Source organism: Sander lucioperca, chromosome 14, assembly GCF_008315115.2.
Source record: "Sander lucioperca isolate FBNREF2018 chromosome 14, SLUC_FBN_1.2, whole genome shotgun sequence".
Lineage (NCBI taxonomy): Eukaryota > Metazoa > Chordata > Actinopteri > Perciformes > Percidae > Sander > Sander lucioperca.
In genome coordinates, this window is record NC_050186.1 from 10,715,902 (window position 1) to 10,729,486 (window position 13,585).

Genomic DNA, 13,585 nt, shown 5'->3' on the forward strand with positions numbered 1-13,585 from the left:
AGACACAGGCTAATTATTGATCACTAAAATGATAGTTAACATTAGTAATTAAACTTAAACAGCTAATGTAAGTCCAAACTGCCTGAGAGCTTCTCCTGTACTATACGGTAATTCCTCTACTATGAGACAGTAAGTCTCGTGGTTATGACCCAATCGTTAGCCTATTTTGATAAAAACGTCTGCTACGGAGCCATAACGTGAGGTACAAGGTAATGGAGCCTTTTATACATTGTCGTGTTTCTTTAGAAATAAACAATGGAGAAATAGAGTCTTTAAACTCTTCAGATGTAAAGTTATTCTCTGTCAAAGTGACGTCAAAATGAATGGCAGTCAATGGGATGCTAACGGGAGGTGATGGCTTGTTAGCATCAAAATGGCGCCATAGGAGGTTCGCGCTCTGAAGCGAAGCTGACCCCCTTGATAACACACTATTTGGCTTTAGGAAAGTCATGATGCCATGTTGCGTTGTTTCAGCTCTGAAGCCAGTTTAATCCGACATAAATGTAACTTTCTGTTTCACTCGTCCTCATGTTTGTTCTCTTGTGTGCAGACGCTGCGTAAAAAGGGTTTAAACGGCTGCGACAGCCCCGACATCGAGGCGGACGACTCCGCCGGCCAGAGCCCAGAGTCAGACGACAAATACCGCAAAATCAACGAAGACATCGACCTCATGATCAACAGACAGAGAATCTGTGTAAGTTCCACGTCCACAGCTTCTAAATTTCACATTTTGTCGTTATCGCACAAAGTCAACTAAGGCGACATTTACATTGTTACGTTTTCATTTTCTGCTACGTTTCCTCCTCTCATTCCCCCTGCTCTGGCGTTTCCCCCTCTCATTCCCCCTGCTCTGGCGTTTTCTCCTCTCATTCCACCCGCTCTGGCGTTTCTCCCTCTCATTCCCCCTGCTCTGGCATTCTCCCTCTCATTCCCCCTGCTCTGGCATTCCCCCTCTCATTCCCCCTGCTCTGGCATTCCCCCTCTCATTCCCCCTGCTCTGGCATTTCCCCATCTCTTTCTCCCTGCTCTGGCGTTTCCTCCTCTCATTCCCCCTGCTCTGGCGTTTCCCCCTCTCATTCTCCCTGCTCTGGCGTTTTCTCCTCTCATTCCACCCGCTCTGGCGTTTCTCCCTCTCATTCCCCCTGCTCTGGCATTCTCCCTCTCATTCCCCCTGCTCTGGCATTCCCCCTCTCATTCCCCCTGCTCTGGCATTCCCCCTCTCATTCCCCCTGCTCTGGCATTTCCCCATCTCTTTCTCCCTGCTCTGGCGTTTCCCCCTCTCATTCCCCCTGCTCTGGCGTTTCCCCCTCTCATTCTCCCTGCTCTGGCGTTTCCCCCTCTCATTCCCCCTGCTCTGGCGTTTCCCCCTCTCATTCCCCCTGCTCTGGCGTTTCGCCCTCTCATTCCCCCTGCTCTGGCGTTTCCCCCTCTCATTCTCCCTGCTCTGGCGTTTCCCCCTCTCATTCCCCCTGCTCTGGCGTTTCCCCATTTTTGGACAATTTGCAGCCTAAGTACAGAAAATGCAGTTCATGGGTAAGTGACAGCGTGTAAGGGTCATGTGGAAACTCTCCTGTATTCTCCAGCAGGGCCTGCTTCCCTCCAGCTACGATATGGGCGTCTCCATGCCCAGCATTAATCCCAGCGGCCTGCTGTACTCCCACCCCGGTGTAAACTGTGGTTTAGGGAACCAAAACCTGCTGCCCATCTCTCACTCACACCCCTCCCTGCAGAGAAACAGCATGTCCCCCCAGCGGCCGTCCAGCACCGGAAACGCAGGTATGAAAATATATGAACATCATGCCAGCTATACTACGATGAACAGTTAATGGAGAATTCCTTTAGCTCTGTTGTTTGGAAATTTGGAGTGCTGTCAGTAGCAAGAAAAATTAAAACAATCGGTGCTGCCTACACCGTGTTATCCTCCTGCTAGCGTTAGCGGGAGCGTGTCTATGTTCCCTGGGTCCTATGTTCCCCTCTTTGTATGAGACTGGGGAACATAGGACCCTTTTTCTGGAAAAGGGTCCTATGTTCCCCGGGCTGTTCCACCATTACTGCCAAATTCCATGGCTAACCCTAACCCTACTGTAAAGATTGATAGATTGCGGGGAAAATAGGAACCTTTTCCAGAAAAAGGGTCCTATGCTCCCCGGTATATTGCTACAGGGGAACATAGGACCCTTTTTTCTAAAAAGCAGGGAACATAGGACCTGGGGAACATAGGGATGACCCCGCGTTTAGCACCCAACAGGCTTAAACAGGACAAGTTTTAAACATGTTTTTAGCCTCTAAACATGCTCGAAATGTCATTCCAAGAGCCTCCCCATGTGCAGTGATTCCTTCTGAGGGAACACAGTGAATGCTAACGCTAGCAGGGGGATAACACGATGTAGGCAGCACTGATTGTTTTCGTTTTTTTTGCTACTGACAGCACTCCACATTTCCAAACAACAGAGCTACGTGTTGAAATCGACCGGAATTCTCCTTTAAGGCCGATTTATGCTTCTGCGTTAAATCGACCGCGTGGGTACGTATGTATGTACGCGGAGATACCGACCTGACGCCTGACCCTCACCGTAGACTGACGTGCACCTCTTAAAAAACGTAGCTACACGTCGCGGCGACGCAGACCGCAACAACTGTGATTGGTCCGCTCGGCCGTGGCTCGGTAGCGTTGCATTTCCCCCCGACTCATTTCCTGGTTCCCCTTCTCCGTAAACAACATGAAATCAAGGAGAGGGTTAACTTCTCCTGCTCCAGATTTCCACCGTGGTCAGAAAGAACAGAGGAGACACTTTGGTTCTCTCACTATGACTCTAGAGTCGCTACTCACTCTGAAGATAATCACCGTCACTTTACAAACCCCCCCCCCAATAATCCATTCAGGGCTTTTTCTGAAGTATTTATTGCTTTTTTACATTTTTTTTTTTTTGCTTTTCAATGTTTTTGTTGCCTTTTCTGAGGTTTTTTTTTTAGGGTTTTTTTGGACAATATTTTCAATGTTTTTTAAGCCTTCCGGGAGGCTTTTTCCAAAGTTTTTTTTTTCACTTTTTTCAATGTTTTTTTTTTTCAACGTTTTTTTTTCAACGTTTTTTTTTTCAACGTTTTGTTTTTCACTTTTTTCAAGGTTTTTTTTTTTTCACTTTTTTCAACGTTTTTTTTCCACTTTTTTCAACGTTTTTTTTTCACTTTTTTTTTTTCACTTTTTTCAACGTTTTTTTCCCACTTTTTTGTGAGTTTTGTTACTTTTCTCAATCCATGCAGACATGTCCGGGGACCTCCCTAGATAGTTGGAAACCTCAACCCCCCCCCTCCACCCCCCCAATGTTGAACGCAATGTTACGCCCTTGAGATCGACGCACACACCAACGTATAAACGAGTATAAACTTCAGGCCACTAACGTAGGCTGCGGCGAAAGCTCTGCGTGGAGCCTCCGCAGAACCATAAATCCCGCTTTATGAATCCGATGTTATTTTGATGTTCTTCTCTCCGTCAGTAATACCTTTTAAACGGAGATGTTTTGTGTCTGTAGGTCTGATGGGTTCAGAGCTGACGAGCACCGTGGTCTCCAACGTGGGTAAGACAGTCTGACCGTTACAGAGAGCTTGTTGTGACCAGTTAAACATGTTTTTATTCAGCAACTTATCTCATATCTCAAATAATCAACAGTAATGTGGATATAATGTTTAAGTGGGTAAAGGCAAATAATAGAACAGCTAGAACAGTCTGGTAAGTTCAGAAAAGTACATCACTTTACTGTCATGCAGCCTTTAAAACCAGGAAAACACACTTATGCCATATGACGATATCCAAAATCTAATACAATATCTAGTCTCATATCACGATATCGATATATTGCTCAGCTCTAATTCAGGATTTTAAGTTCATGATACGATTTTCTCAGGATTTTTTTAACGGAATGAGCTGCAGAAAAATGAAAAATATTTCTTTATTTCTATAAACTGTGCAAAGCAATAGATGTGTCCTCGTATTAAAAGTGACACTGAGCTTGTATTTCATCTTAAATAACAAAAATGTCACAAAAAATGACTTAATAGATTTTTAAAACAAATTTTACATCAAAATAATTAAATAAATACTAAAAAATCGAATCAAATAAATGAACTGAGAACACGTAGTGACGTCTGAAGTCAAACAAGTGAAATCTAAAGTAGATTACGCTCGAGGCCGTTTAAAAGTTACATCGCGATTCATTTTTAAAAAATCTCAGCCGGTTGTAATCTTTACACATTTATATCCACGTTGAACCGATTCACGGTGCACCGTTACATCCCTATTTATAAACGTTTAACACTTGTGTTGTCTTCATGTCGACCAAACAACTTGTTTCTCTGGGTCACAATAAAAAATTAAAGAATTTAACTTTTTAGACACTTTTGTCACTTTATATTCCAACTTTTTTTGTTACTTTGTTGATATTTTTGCCGCATTTTTTAGACATTTTTTCAACGTTTGTCATTTTTGAAGCTTTTCTTTTAACATTTTTGTAACATTTTCCCAGTTTTTTATCACTTTCTTCAACGTTCTTTTATAAAAATTAAAATTAAAATGCTATAAGATTGAATAAAACACCCTAATTCAGTGAAAGTAGTTTGATTTGTGAAGAGCGTTGTAGGAAACCATCTACGTTTTTTTTGTTTGTTGACAATTTCGTTGAGGTAAACTCCAAATTGTTTCTCTGGGTCAAAATAAAAAATTTAAGTTTTGGTCGTCTTTTTAGACACTTTATATTCCACGTTTTTTTGTTACTTTGTTGATTTTTTGCTGCATTTTGAAGCTACTTCTTTTAACATTTTTGTAAAACTTTCCAAGTTTTTTATCACTTTCTTCAACGTGCTTTTATAAAAATTTAAATTAAAATGCTATAAGATTGAATAAAGCACCCTAATTCAGTGAAAGTAGTGAACTGATCGTTTGTTTGACTTGTGAAGAGCGTTGTAGGGAACCATCCACGTTTTTTTTTGTGTGTTGGCAATTTCGTTGAGGTAAACTCCAAATTGTTTCTCTGGGTCAAAGTAAAAAATAAAAAAATTTAAGTTTTGGTCGTATTTTTAGACACTTTTGTCACTTTATATTCCACGTTTTTTTGTTACTTTGTTGATTTTTTTGCCGCATTTTTTGGACATTTGTCATTTTTTAAGCTATTTTTTTAACATTTTTGTAAAATTTTCCCAGTTTTTTATCACTTTCTTCAACGTGCTTTTATAAAAAATTTAATTAAAATGGTATAAAATTGAATAAAACACCCTAATTCAGTGAAAGTAGTGAACTGATCGTTTGTTTGACAATTTCGTTGAGGTAAACCCCAAATTTCTGATATAGAAACTTTTTGAAAATGACAAAACAACAGCAGGGTTAAACATGGACCTCCACCTGTGATTGTCACCAGGAAATGGCAGCTACGGTAACCACTGCACCTCTCCTGGGCTGCTGTCTCCAGGAGGCGTCTCCAAGAACATGCATGAAAAAAGTCCTCCTTCAATGAGCATGAGCCGTAAGCCTGACCTCCGGACACTGATGACCCCCTCCAACAAGTGCAACAACATGCCCACCATTGTGAGTGCTGCTTTTTATCTTAATTTCCACATCGTTTCGTTCATTTTATCGAATTTCCGTATGGAGACTGATTGTAGTCTGTGCTTTAATGCTGCCCTCCAGTGTGAGGATTTTGATCTGATGTTGGTAAGTAATTCTTAAATTAAACAAGAAGTAGACTTTTTTTCTACATGCTATAGCCTACTATGATTTTATTCTGACTTTTTTGGACATACTATACTATGACTTTTTATGACTTTTTTCGACATTCTATACTATGACATTTTTATGACTTTTCTGGATATACTATGTACTATGACTTTTTTTTGGACATACTATACTATGACTTTTTTGGACATACTATGACTTTTTTTTGACATACTGTACTATGACTTTTTTCGACATACTATGACATTTTTATGACTTTTTTTCTACATACTATACTATGACTTTTTATGACTTTTCTTTGGACATACTATACTATGACATTTTTCGACATACTATACTATGTCATTTTTATTTTTTTCGACATACTGTACTATAACTTGTTTATATCTTTTTTCTACATACTATACTATGACTTTTTATGACTTTTTTCTACATACTATACTATGACATTTTTATGACTTTTCTGGATATACTATGTACTATGATTTTTTTCGACATACTATACTATGACTTTTTTATGACTTTTCTGGATATACTATGTACTATGACTTTTTTTTGGACATACTATGACTTTTTTCGACATACTATGACATTTTTATGACTTTTTTCGACTACTGTACTATGACTTTTTTTCGACATACTATATTATGTCATTTTTATGATTTTTTTTTTGACATACTGTACTATGACTTTTTCGACATACTATACTATGACTTTATGTCTTCTAGGTGTCCTATACTATGACTTTTTTCACTTTCAACATGCTTATGCTATGACTTTTGTCGACATACTTTAACTATTATTTTTTCATTAGATTATTTTATACTTCACGACAATTAACGAGAGGTGACACAAAAAGTTACTTTAAAGAAACCATTCTTTTATTTAAAACAACAAAACATTTCAAGACATTAGAAGGTTTGGCAGTCAGTAATGTATGCATGAGTCAAACAATTATTAATTAAGCGAGTGGAAAAACAAAGGATGGGGAGCACCGTTTCCCATTTCTCTCTTCCCATCATGGAACAAGTGAGTTGCGCTCTTCTAGTAACGGGAAGACACAAAGACGACCTGACCACACCTACTGGCATCTGCAACACAAAAGAAAAAAGACAAGCAGTTAAAAAGAGGGGTCATCACATTGTACTATTCAGACTGTTTCAATTAGTCATAAAAATTACATTTATTTGTCAAAAAAAAGTCATACTAAAGCATGTCGAAAAGTCACAAAAACATCATGCTGTCGAAAAGAATCACCAAAAGAAGTCAGAGTATAAGTATGTCTGAAAAAGTTACAAAATAAGTTATAGTGTAGTATTTGAAAACACGAAGAAAGTCATAGTACAGTATGTCGAAAAAACTCATAAAACGTTATAGTATAGTATGTTCGGAAAAAGTCATAGTATGTCGGAAAAAGTCCCAAAAAAAGTCATAGTATAGTATGTCGAAAAAACTCATAAAAAGTCATACGATGTCGAAAAAAGTCAGAGTATAGTATGTCTGAAAAAGTTACAAAATAAGTTATAGTGTAGTATGTTGAAAACACGAAGAAAGTCATAGTATATGTCAAAAAAAGTCATAGTACAGTATCTCGAAAAAACTCAAAACGTTATAGTATAGTATGTCGGAAAAAGTCACGAAAAAACTCATAAAAAGTCATAGTATAGTATGTCGAAAAAAACTCATAAAAAGTCAGTATATTATGTTCGGAAAAAGTCATAGTATACGAAAAAGGTCATAGTATAGTATGTCGGAAAAAGTCATAGTATACGAAAAAGGTCATAGTATAGCTTGTCGAAAAAACGCAAAAGTCATACGATGTCGAAAAAAATCAGAGTATAATATGTCTGAAAAAGTTACAAAATAAGTTATAGTGTAGTATGTTGAAAACACGAAGAAAGTCATAGTCCATGTCAAAAAAAGTCACGAAAAAAAGTCATAGTACAGTATCTCGAAAAAACTCAAAACGTTATAGTATAGTATGTCGGAAAAAGGTAAAGAATGAAATGTAATACATAATTTTAAGTAGGGTTCTGAATGCAGTACGACAATTGTAGTGGAGTGTTTAAGTTTACTTCCGTGAAGGATCTGAATCGTTGAGTATCAGTACTTGTATAACGTCGTATAAATAAGATTTGACTTGTCTTTGCAGAACCAGAGAATAAATCACTCTCAGACCGCCCAGACGCTGTCCACTCCGGCCGTGTCCATCGCCGCTCAGACTCTCCCTGGACAGGTGATGGGCGGGTATCCGTCCACGCTCTCCTCTTCTTACGGCACAGGTGATTACAACACTACACAAGGGTAGCGTAACACACCAGAGGCTCCGCCTCATGTGAGATGATTAATGACGTTAGTGTAGGGCTGCAACTAATGATTATTTTCATAGTCGATTAATCTGTTGATTATTTTCTCGATTAATCGATTAGTTGTTTGTAGAGGTGCAACGATGAATCGATTAATTGTCAACTTTTAAATTAATCGCCAACTATTTGATAATCGATTAGTCCATCCATCCATCTTCGTCCGCTTATCCGGTCTCGGGTCGCGGGGGTAGCAGCTCCAGCAGGGGACCCCAAGCTTCCCTTTCCCGAGCCACATTAACCAGCTCCAACTGGGGGATCTCGAGGTGTTCCCAGGCCAGGTTGGAGATATAATCCCTCCACCTAGTCCTGGGTCTTCCCCGAGGCCTCCTCCCAGCTGGACGTGCCTCCACCTAGTCCTGGGTCTTCCCCGAGGCCTCCTCCCAGCTGGACGTCCCTCTACCTAGTCCTGGGTCTTCCCCGAGGCCTCCTCCCAGCTGGACGTCCCTCCACCTAGTCCTGGGTCTTCCCCGAGGCCTCCTCCCTAGGGAGGAGCCCAGGGGGCATCCTTACCAGACGGCCAAACCACCCCAACTGGCTCCTTTCGACGTGAAGGAGCAGCGGCTCTACTCCAGTCTTCCCCGATTCCTCGATTAGTCGGTTTGAGTAATTTTTTTTTAAAGACAAAAGTAAAAATTCTTTGATTCCAGCTTGTAAAATGTGAATATCTTCTAGTTTCTTCTCTCCTCTGGGACAGTAAACTGAATATCTTTGAGTTGTGGACAGAACAAGACATTTGAGGACGCCATCTTGGGCGTTTGGGAAACTCTGATCCACATTTTTCACAATTTTCTGACATTTTAGAGACCAAACAACTAATCGATTAATCGAGAAAATAACCAACAGATTAACCCTTGTGCGGTCTTTTTTTTTTCTGACATTTGTAACGCCTTTTTTTCACAATTTGTTTTTGCTTTTTCCAACGTATTCAATTTAAAAAAAATTCTGCTACACATTTTCAGCGCTTATTTCTACGTCCCATATTTTCTGATATAAAACAAAAATTTAAAACAGGCCAATGTGACCCGAAGTCCATAACCGACTATGAAAATAATCATTAGTTGCAGCCCTAGTTTGATCTATAAAAATGTCAAAACATGGTGAAAAATGTGGATCAGTGTTTCCCAAAAGCCTAAGAGGACGTCCTCAAATGTCTTGTGTTGTCCAAAACTCAAAAGATATTCAGTTAACTGTCCCAGAGGAGAGAAGAAACTAGAAGATATTCACATTTAACCAGCTGGAATCAGAGAAATCTGATTTTTTTTTTAATTCAAAAATGACTCAAACGATTATCAAAATAGTTGGCGATTAATTTAATAGTTGACAACTAATCGATTAATCGATTCATCGTTGTACCTCTAAACTAAACTTGAAATCCAATTTCAAACCAAATAGAAAAAGCAGCTTATTTGTAACTCAGCTTGGGCCGGTATGAGATTCTGACGGTATGAGATTCTGACGGTATGATAACATTTAGCTAAAAATTATCACGGTATTGCGGTTATTGCAACGACAGCTTTAACCCCCGTCGACTGTGCAACTTTTGGTTTTCCTGGGATAAAATGTAAAATTAAAATTTTATTTTTTCAACGTTTTGTCCATTTTTTCACACTTTTTGGCACTTTTTTTCACCTCTACATTAGTGCGTTTGTTTCTTCCCCCCTCAGAGTTCTCCCTCAGCAGCGACCTCTCCTCCCTGTCCGGGTTCGGAGGTTCTGGTCTGGGATCAGTCACATGCTGGCAGCAACAGCAGATCCAGAACCTGCAGCACTCAGCGCTCGGACACATGGGGTGAGGACCAAGCAGAACAAGTCTGCACAAAATGTCTGTGCTCATGTCCATTATGGCTGTCGTCTTCAGAGACCTGTCTTCACCCTGTTGTTAGAGAGAGACTCACAGAGGGAAGCAGGGTTGAGACTAGGGCGGCGCAATATTTGTTAATGGCAAAATATATATATTAGGGCTGTCAAACGTTTAAGTTTTTTTTAATTGCGATTAATCGCTGAAGTTCTATAGTTAATCGCGATTAATCACATATTTTATCACATGATTAAAATTCTATTATTTTGCATTTCAGAACAGTTTTTAAGTCCATATTAACAATGGAAAGCCATACATACCAGTGGATCTTGATTGGGAATCAAATGAATGCAAAGAAAGTTACTTTATGAATTTGATTTTAAGATTTGTAATTATTTATTTACTGTAAACAAAAGAAAAATGTGTGAATCTGTCATTACTGCACAATTCCTCCAAGGACCTAACTAAAAAACTAAAAATCCCTATCCTTACTAGAGTCAATATAGTGTTTAGTAACTCCTTAATAGGGCTGTCAAACGATTAATTTCTTTTAATTTCTCTGAATTTCTGCGATTAAAAAAAATTAATCGCATTGCGATTAACGTGTTAATGCTGACAGCCCTAATAAATAAATATATATATATATATATATATATATATATATATATATATATATATATATATATATATATATATATTAGGGCTGTCAAATATATGTCAAATCATTCTGAATTAGTATTGTGGAGCAGCAGAGACGTCCTGGCCTACAGATGGTATCCTACAGACTGTTTGGTACAGAGCCTCTCAAAAAATCACACTATAATCATTTTAATTTCTTTCAATGTTAATACTTTTCAATGAGAATAATGATACAAAAATGATCATTCCCTCCAATATCGTGAATCATGTCACAATCACAATATCAGTCAAAATAATTGCAATTAGATATTTTCCTCATATTGTGCAGCCCTAGTTGGGGGAGGGGAGAGTGAGAGATAGACAGGGTTAGAGAGAGAGACAGGGATAGAGAGAGAGTGAGACAGGGTTAGAGAGGAGAGAGAGAGACACAGGGATAGAGAGAGAGAGTGAGTGAGTGAGACAGGGTTAGAGAGGAGAGAGTGAGACAGGGTTAGAGAGAGAGAGAGAGAGAGAGAGAGAGAGAGAGAGAGAGTGAGAGAGTGAGACAGGGTTAGAGGAGAGAGAGAGTGAGTGAGACAGGGTTAGAGAGAGAGAGAGTGAGTGAGTGAGACAGGGTTAGAGAGGAGAGAGTGAGACAGGGTTAGAGAGAGTGAGACAGAGTTAGAGGGGGGAGAGAGTGAGACAGGGTTAGAGAGAGAGAGAGTGAGACAGGGTTAGAGAGGAGAGAGAGAGACAGGGAGAGAGAGTGAGACAGGGTTAGAGGGGAGAGAGAGTGAGACAGGGTTAGAGAGGAGAGAGAGGGAGAGAGTGAGACAGGGTTAGAGGGGAGAGAGAGTGAGACAGGGTTAGAGGGGAGAGAGTGAGACAGGGTTAGAGGGGAGAGAGTGAGACAGGGTTAGAGGGGAGAGAGAGTGAGACAGGGTTAGAGGGGAGAGAGAGAGACAGAAAGTGAATGTCCACCTGGTCTGAGATCAGTCTTGTGGTCTTCTTGTCTCTCGTCCTCCAGGAACCTGAACGTCTCCTCCGGTCACGCCAACCTCAACATCAAGTCAGAGCCGGCCTCGCCGCCCCGAGACCGCAACATCGGCAACATCGGCATGCTCGGACTAATCGGCAGCGGCGGCATGACCACAGCCGGATACTCCACCGTCGTCGGCCGGGGTCCCCACGAGGCGGGCCGTTCCCCTGGCGACAGCGCATCCAGCTGCGGGAGCTCGTACGAAGGCAGCGAGGAGCGCGACGATCACCACGGGAACTTCCTTCTCCAGCCGCTGTCCAATCAGGAAGAGCGCCACAGCCCGTCGGTCAAACGGATGAGGCTATCGGAGGGGTGGGCCACATGATGGGAGCAGGTCTGCAGCCAATGGGAGGAGGGTGTTAGTAAAGTTACCTTAGAGTATTAATATTATTATTATTATTATTATCATATTCTTGTACTGAGTGGGTGTGCTTCTGTGTAACGTAACATGTACGTGAGGGAGGGAAGAATCAGAAATGAATACAGTGACGACGTTCTGCTGTATTTACAACATGTACTGTAGCTAGATATGTACACGAGAGGAAATACTTCTGGTACAAGTATTTATCAAACTGCTTAAAAAGTACACTTCAGAGTGACAAAGTTCTGCACTGACACTGAAGAATCAAACATTTCTTTGTCAAGTTCTTTTGCTTCTACTAAGTTCGACAATATTAATCACGTCGGAGCCGGCAGAGCCAATCAGAGACAAGGATTTGACGTCTGCCACTTTAAAATAAATTAAAATAAGTTTTATGCGATAAGATCAAACACTGTTTATCCTGAGGGGAGACTGCTGTGCAGCAGTTGCAGTACAAAGTACTAAGAGTGCAAATACACAAATCTAAAATAAACATGCTGACAGTACTGTAAGTTAAAACTAGGGTTGGGTCCGATTCCTAAACCGGTTCTTAAAAAACTGAAAAATCACGTCAAAGAAAGGCTCTTTTATGGAGGTTTTTTTAAATTGAAAATTATTTAAATGCCACAGTATATTAACATTTTAAAGTACTTAAATATACAATAAGTAAACCTAAGTCACCTAACACACAACTACGATAATTTAACAATAAATAGTTACAATATTAACAAGTAACTAAATAAATGTTGAGTTGGTATGCTAACTAAACCAGCTTCCAACTTTAGCAGTAATAGGTTTCTATGCCGTTACGTCCGTTTTGGTGAGCCCAGAGGGGAAAATATGGCATTTTAAAAATAGCCTAAATTAACGGTAGCTAGCTAACGGTAGACTACGGACAGAAGGGGATATTTTTACGTCCGTTTCAGAGCGACAGAGGGAAACTACTTCAGTCGACACATTAAGTGGAACTAGGGTTGGGCGGTATCCAAATTTTGATACCGTCAAACCTCCCTATGTTACCGCGGTATACGGTATTACCGTGACTAATTAAAAATGATGACGTAAGGCAAACTGTCGGCTTGTGCACCGTTCAGAAACTGAATACCAAACACTAATACTGAAACAAGAATAACATAACAACTACTTTCTCCTCCACACTGTCACGTGATGACAACCACACATAATTACATACATTATATTTAATATGTAATCCTTGTCTCCTATATGAGTGCATTGCATTTTTTTTTTAATGACGGTATTGAAACTGATACCGTTGCTATTTTTAAGACCCCACGGTATACCGTATTACCGTATTACCGCCCAACCCTAAGAGGAACCAAAATGTGCGTTCTAATCCGGTCTGATTCCTACCGGTTGCGTAGTGGGGCGTAGTGGAACAGGGTTTCGGTACCCAACCCTAGTGAAAACTGCTCAGTGCTTCCTGATACGTTATTACTCATCATATCAAAGTATATTTTGTCCCTGAAGTTTTTTGATAAATGCATCCTGAAAAAAAAACGTGAGTAAAAGTGAAGGATTTCTACTTTTAGCAGTTTGATAAATGGGCGTCCAGGATGTGGTCTGAGTACGTACTGTACTACGTGTTCGTACTAAAACAGAGTTTGTCGTGTACATGTATTGCTTGATTTGTGTGTGTGTGTGTGTTTGGGGGGGTGGAGGGG

The 13,585-nt window shown here is 40.1% G+C and overlaps 1 protein-coding gene across 4 annotated transcripts in view; it reads left to right on the plus strand.

Moving 5' to 3' along the window:
* mef2ca (myocyte enhancer factor 2ca) overlaps nt 1-12,125 on the plus strand; it is a 54,215-nt gene extending 42,090 nt beyond the window's left edge. The window contains exons 5-12 of one of the 4 annotated variants that reach the window (XM_035991780.1): nt 551-694; nt 1,584-1,776; nt 3,531-3,575; nt 5,409-5,575; nt 5,678-5,701; nt 7,875-8,004; nt 9,753-9,876; nt 11,531-12,125. In XM_035991780.1, coding sequence (XP_035847673.1) covers nt 551-694; nt 1,584-1,776; nt 3,531-3,575; nt 5,409-5,575; nt 5,678-5,701; nt 7,875-8,004; nt 9,753-9,876; nt 11,531-11,867 — 1,164 coding nt within the window. In that variant the 3' untranslated portion in view covers nt 11,868-12,125. Of the gene's footprint in view, nt 1-550; nt 695-1,583; nt 1,777-3,530; nt 3,576-5,408; nt 5,576-5,677; nt 5,702-7,874; nt 8,005-9,752; nt 9,897-11,530 lie in introns of all 4 variants that reach the window. The other 3 variants (XM_035991781.1, XM_031287897.1, XM_031287900.2) reach the window with 3 other exon arrangements.
* The last annotated feature ends 1,460 nt before the right edge of the window (nt 12,126-13,585 follow it).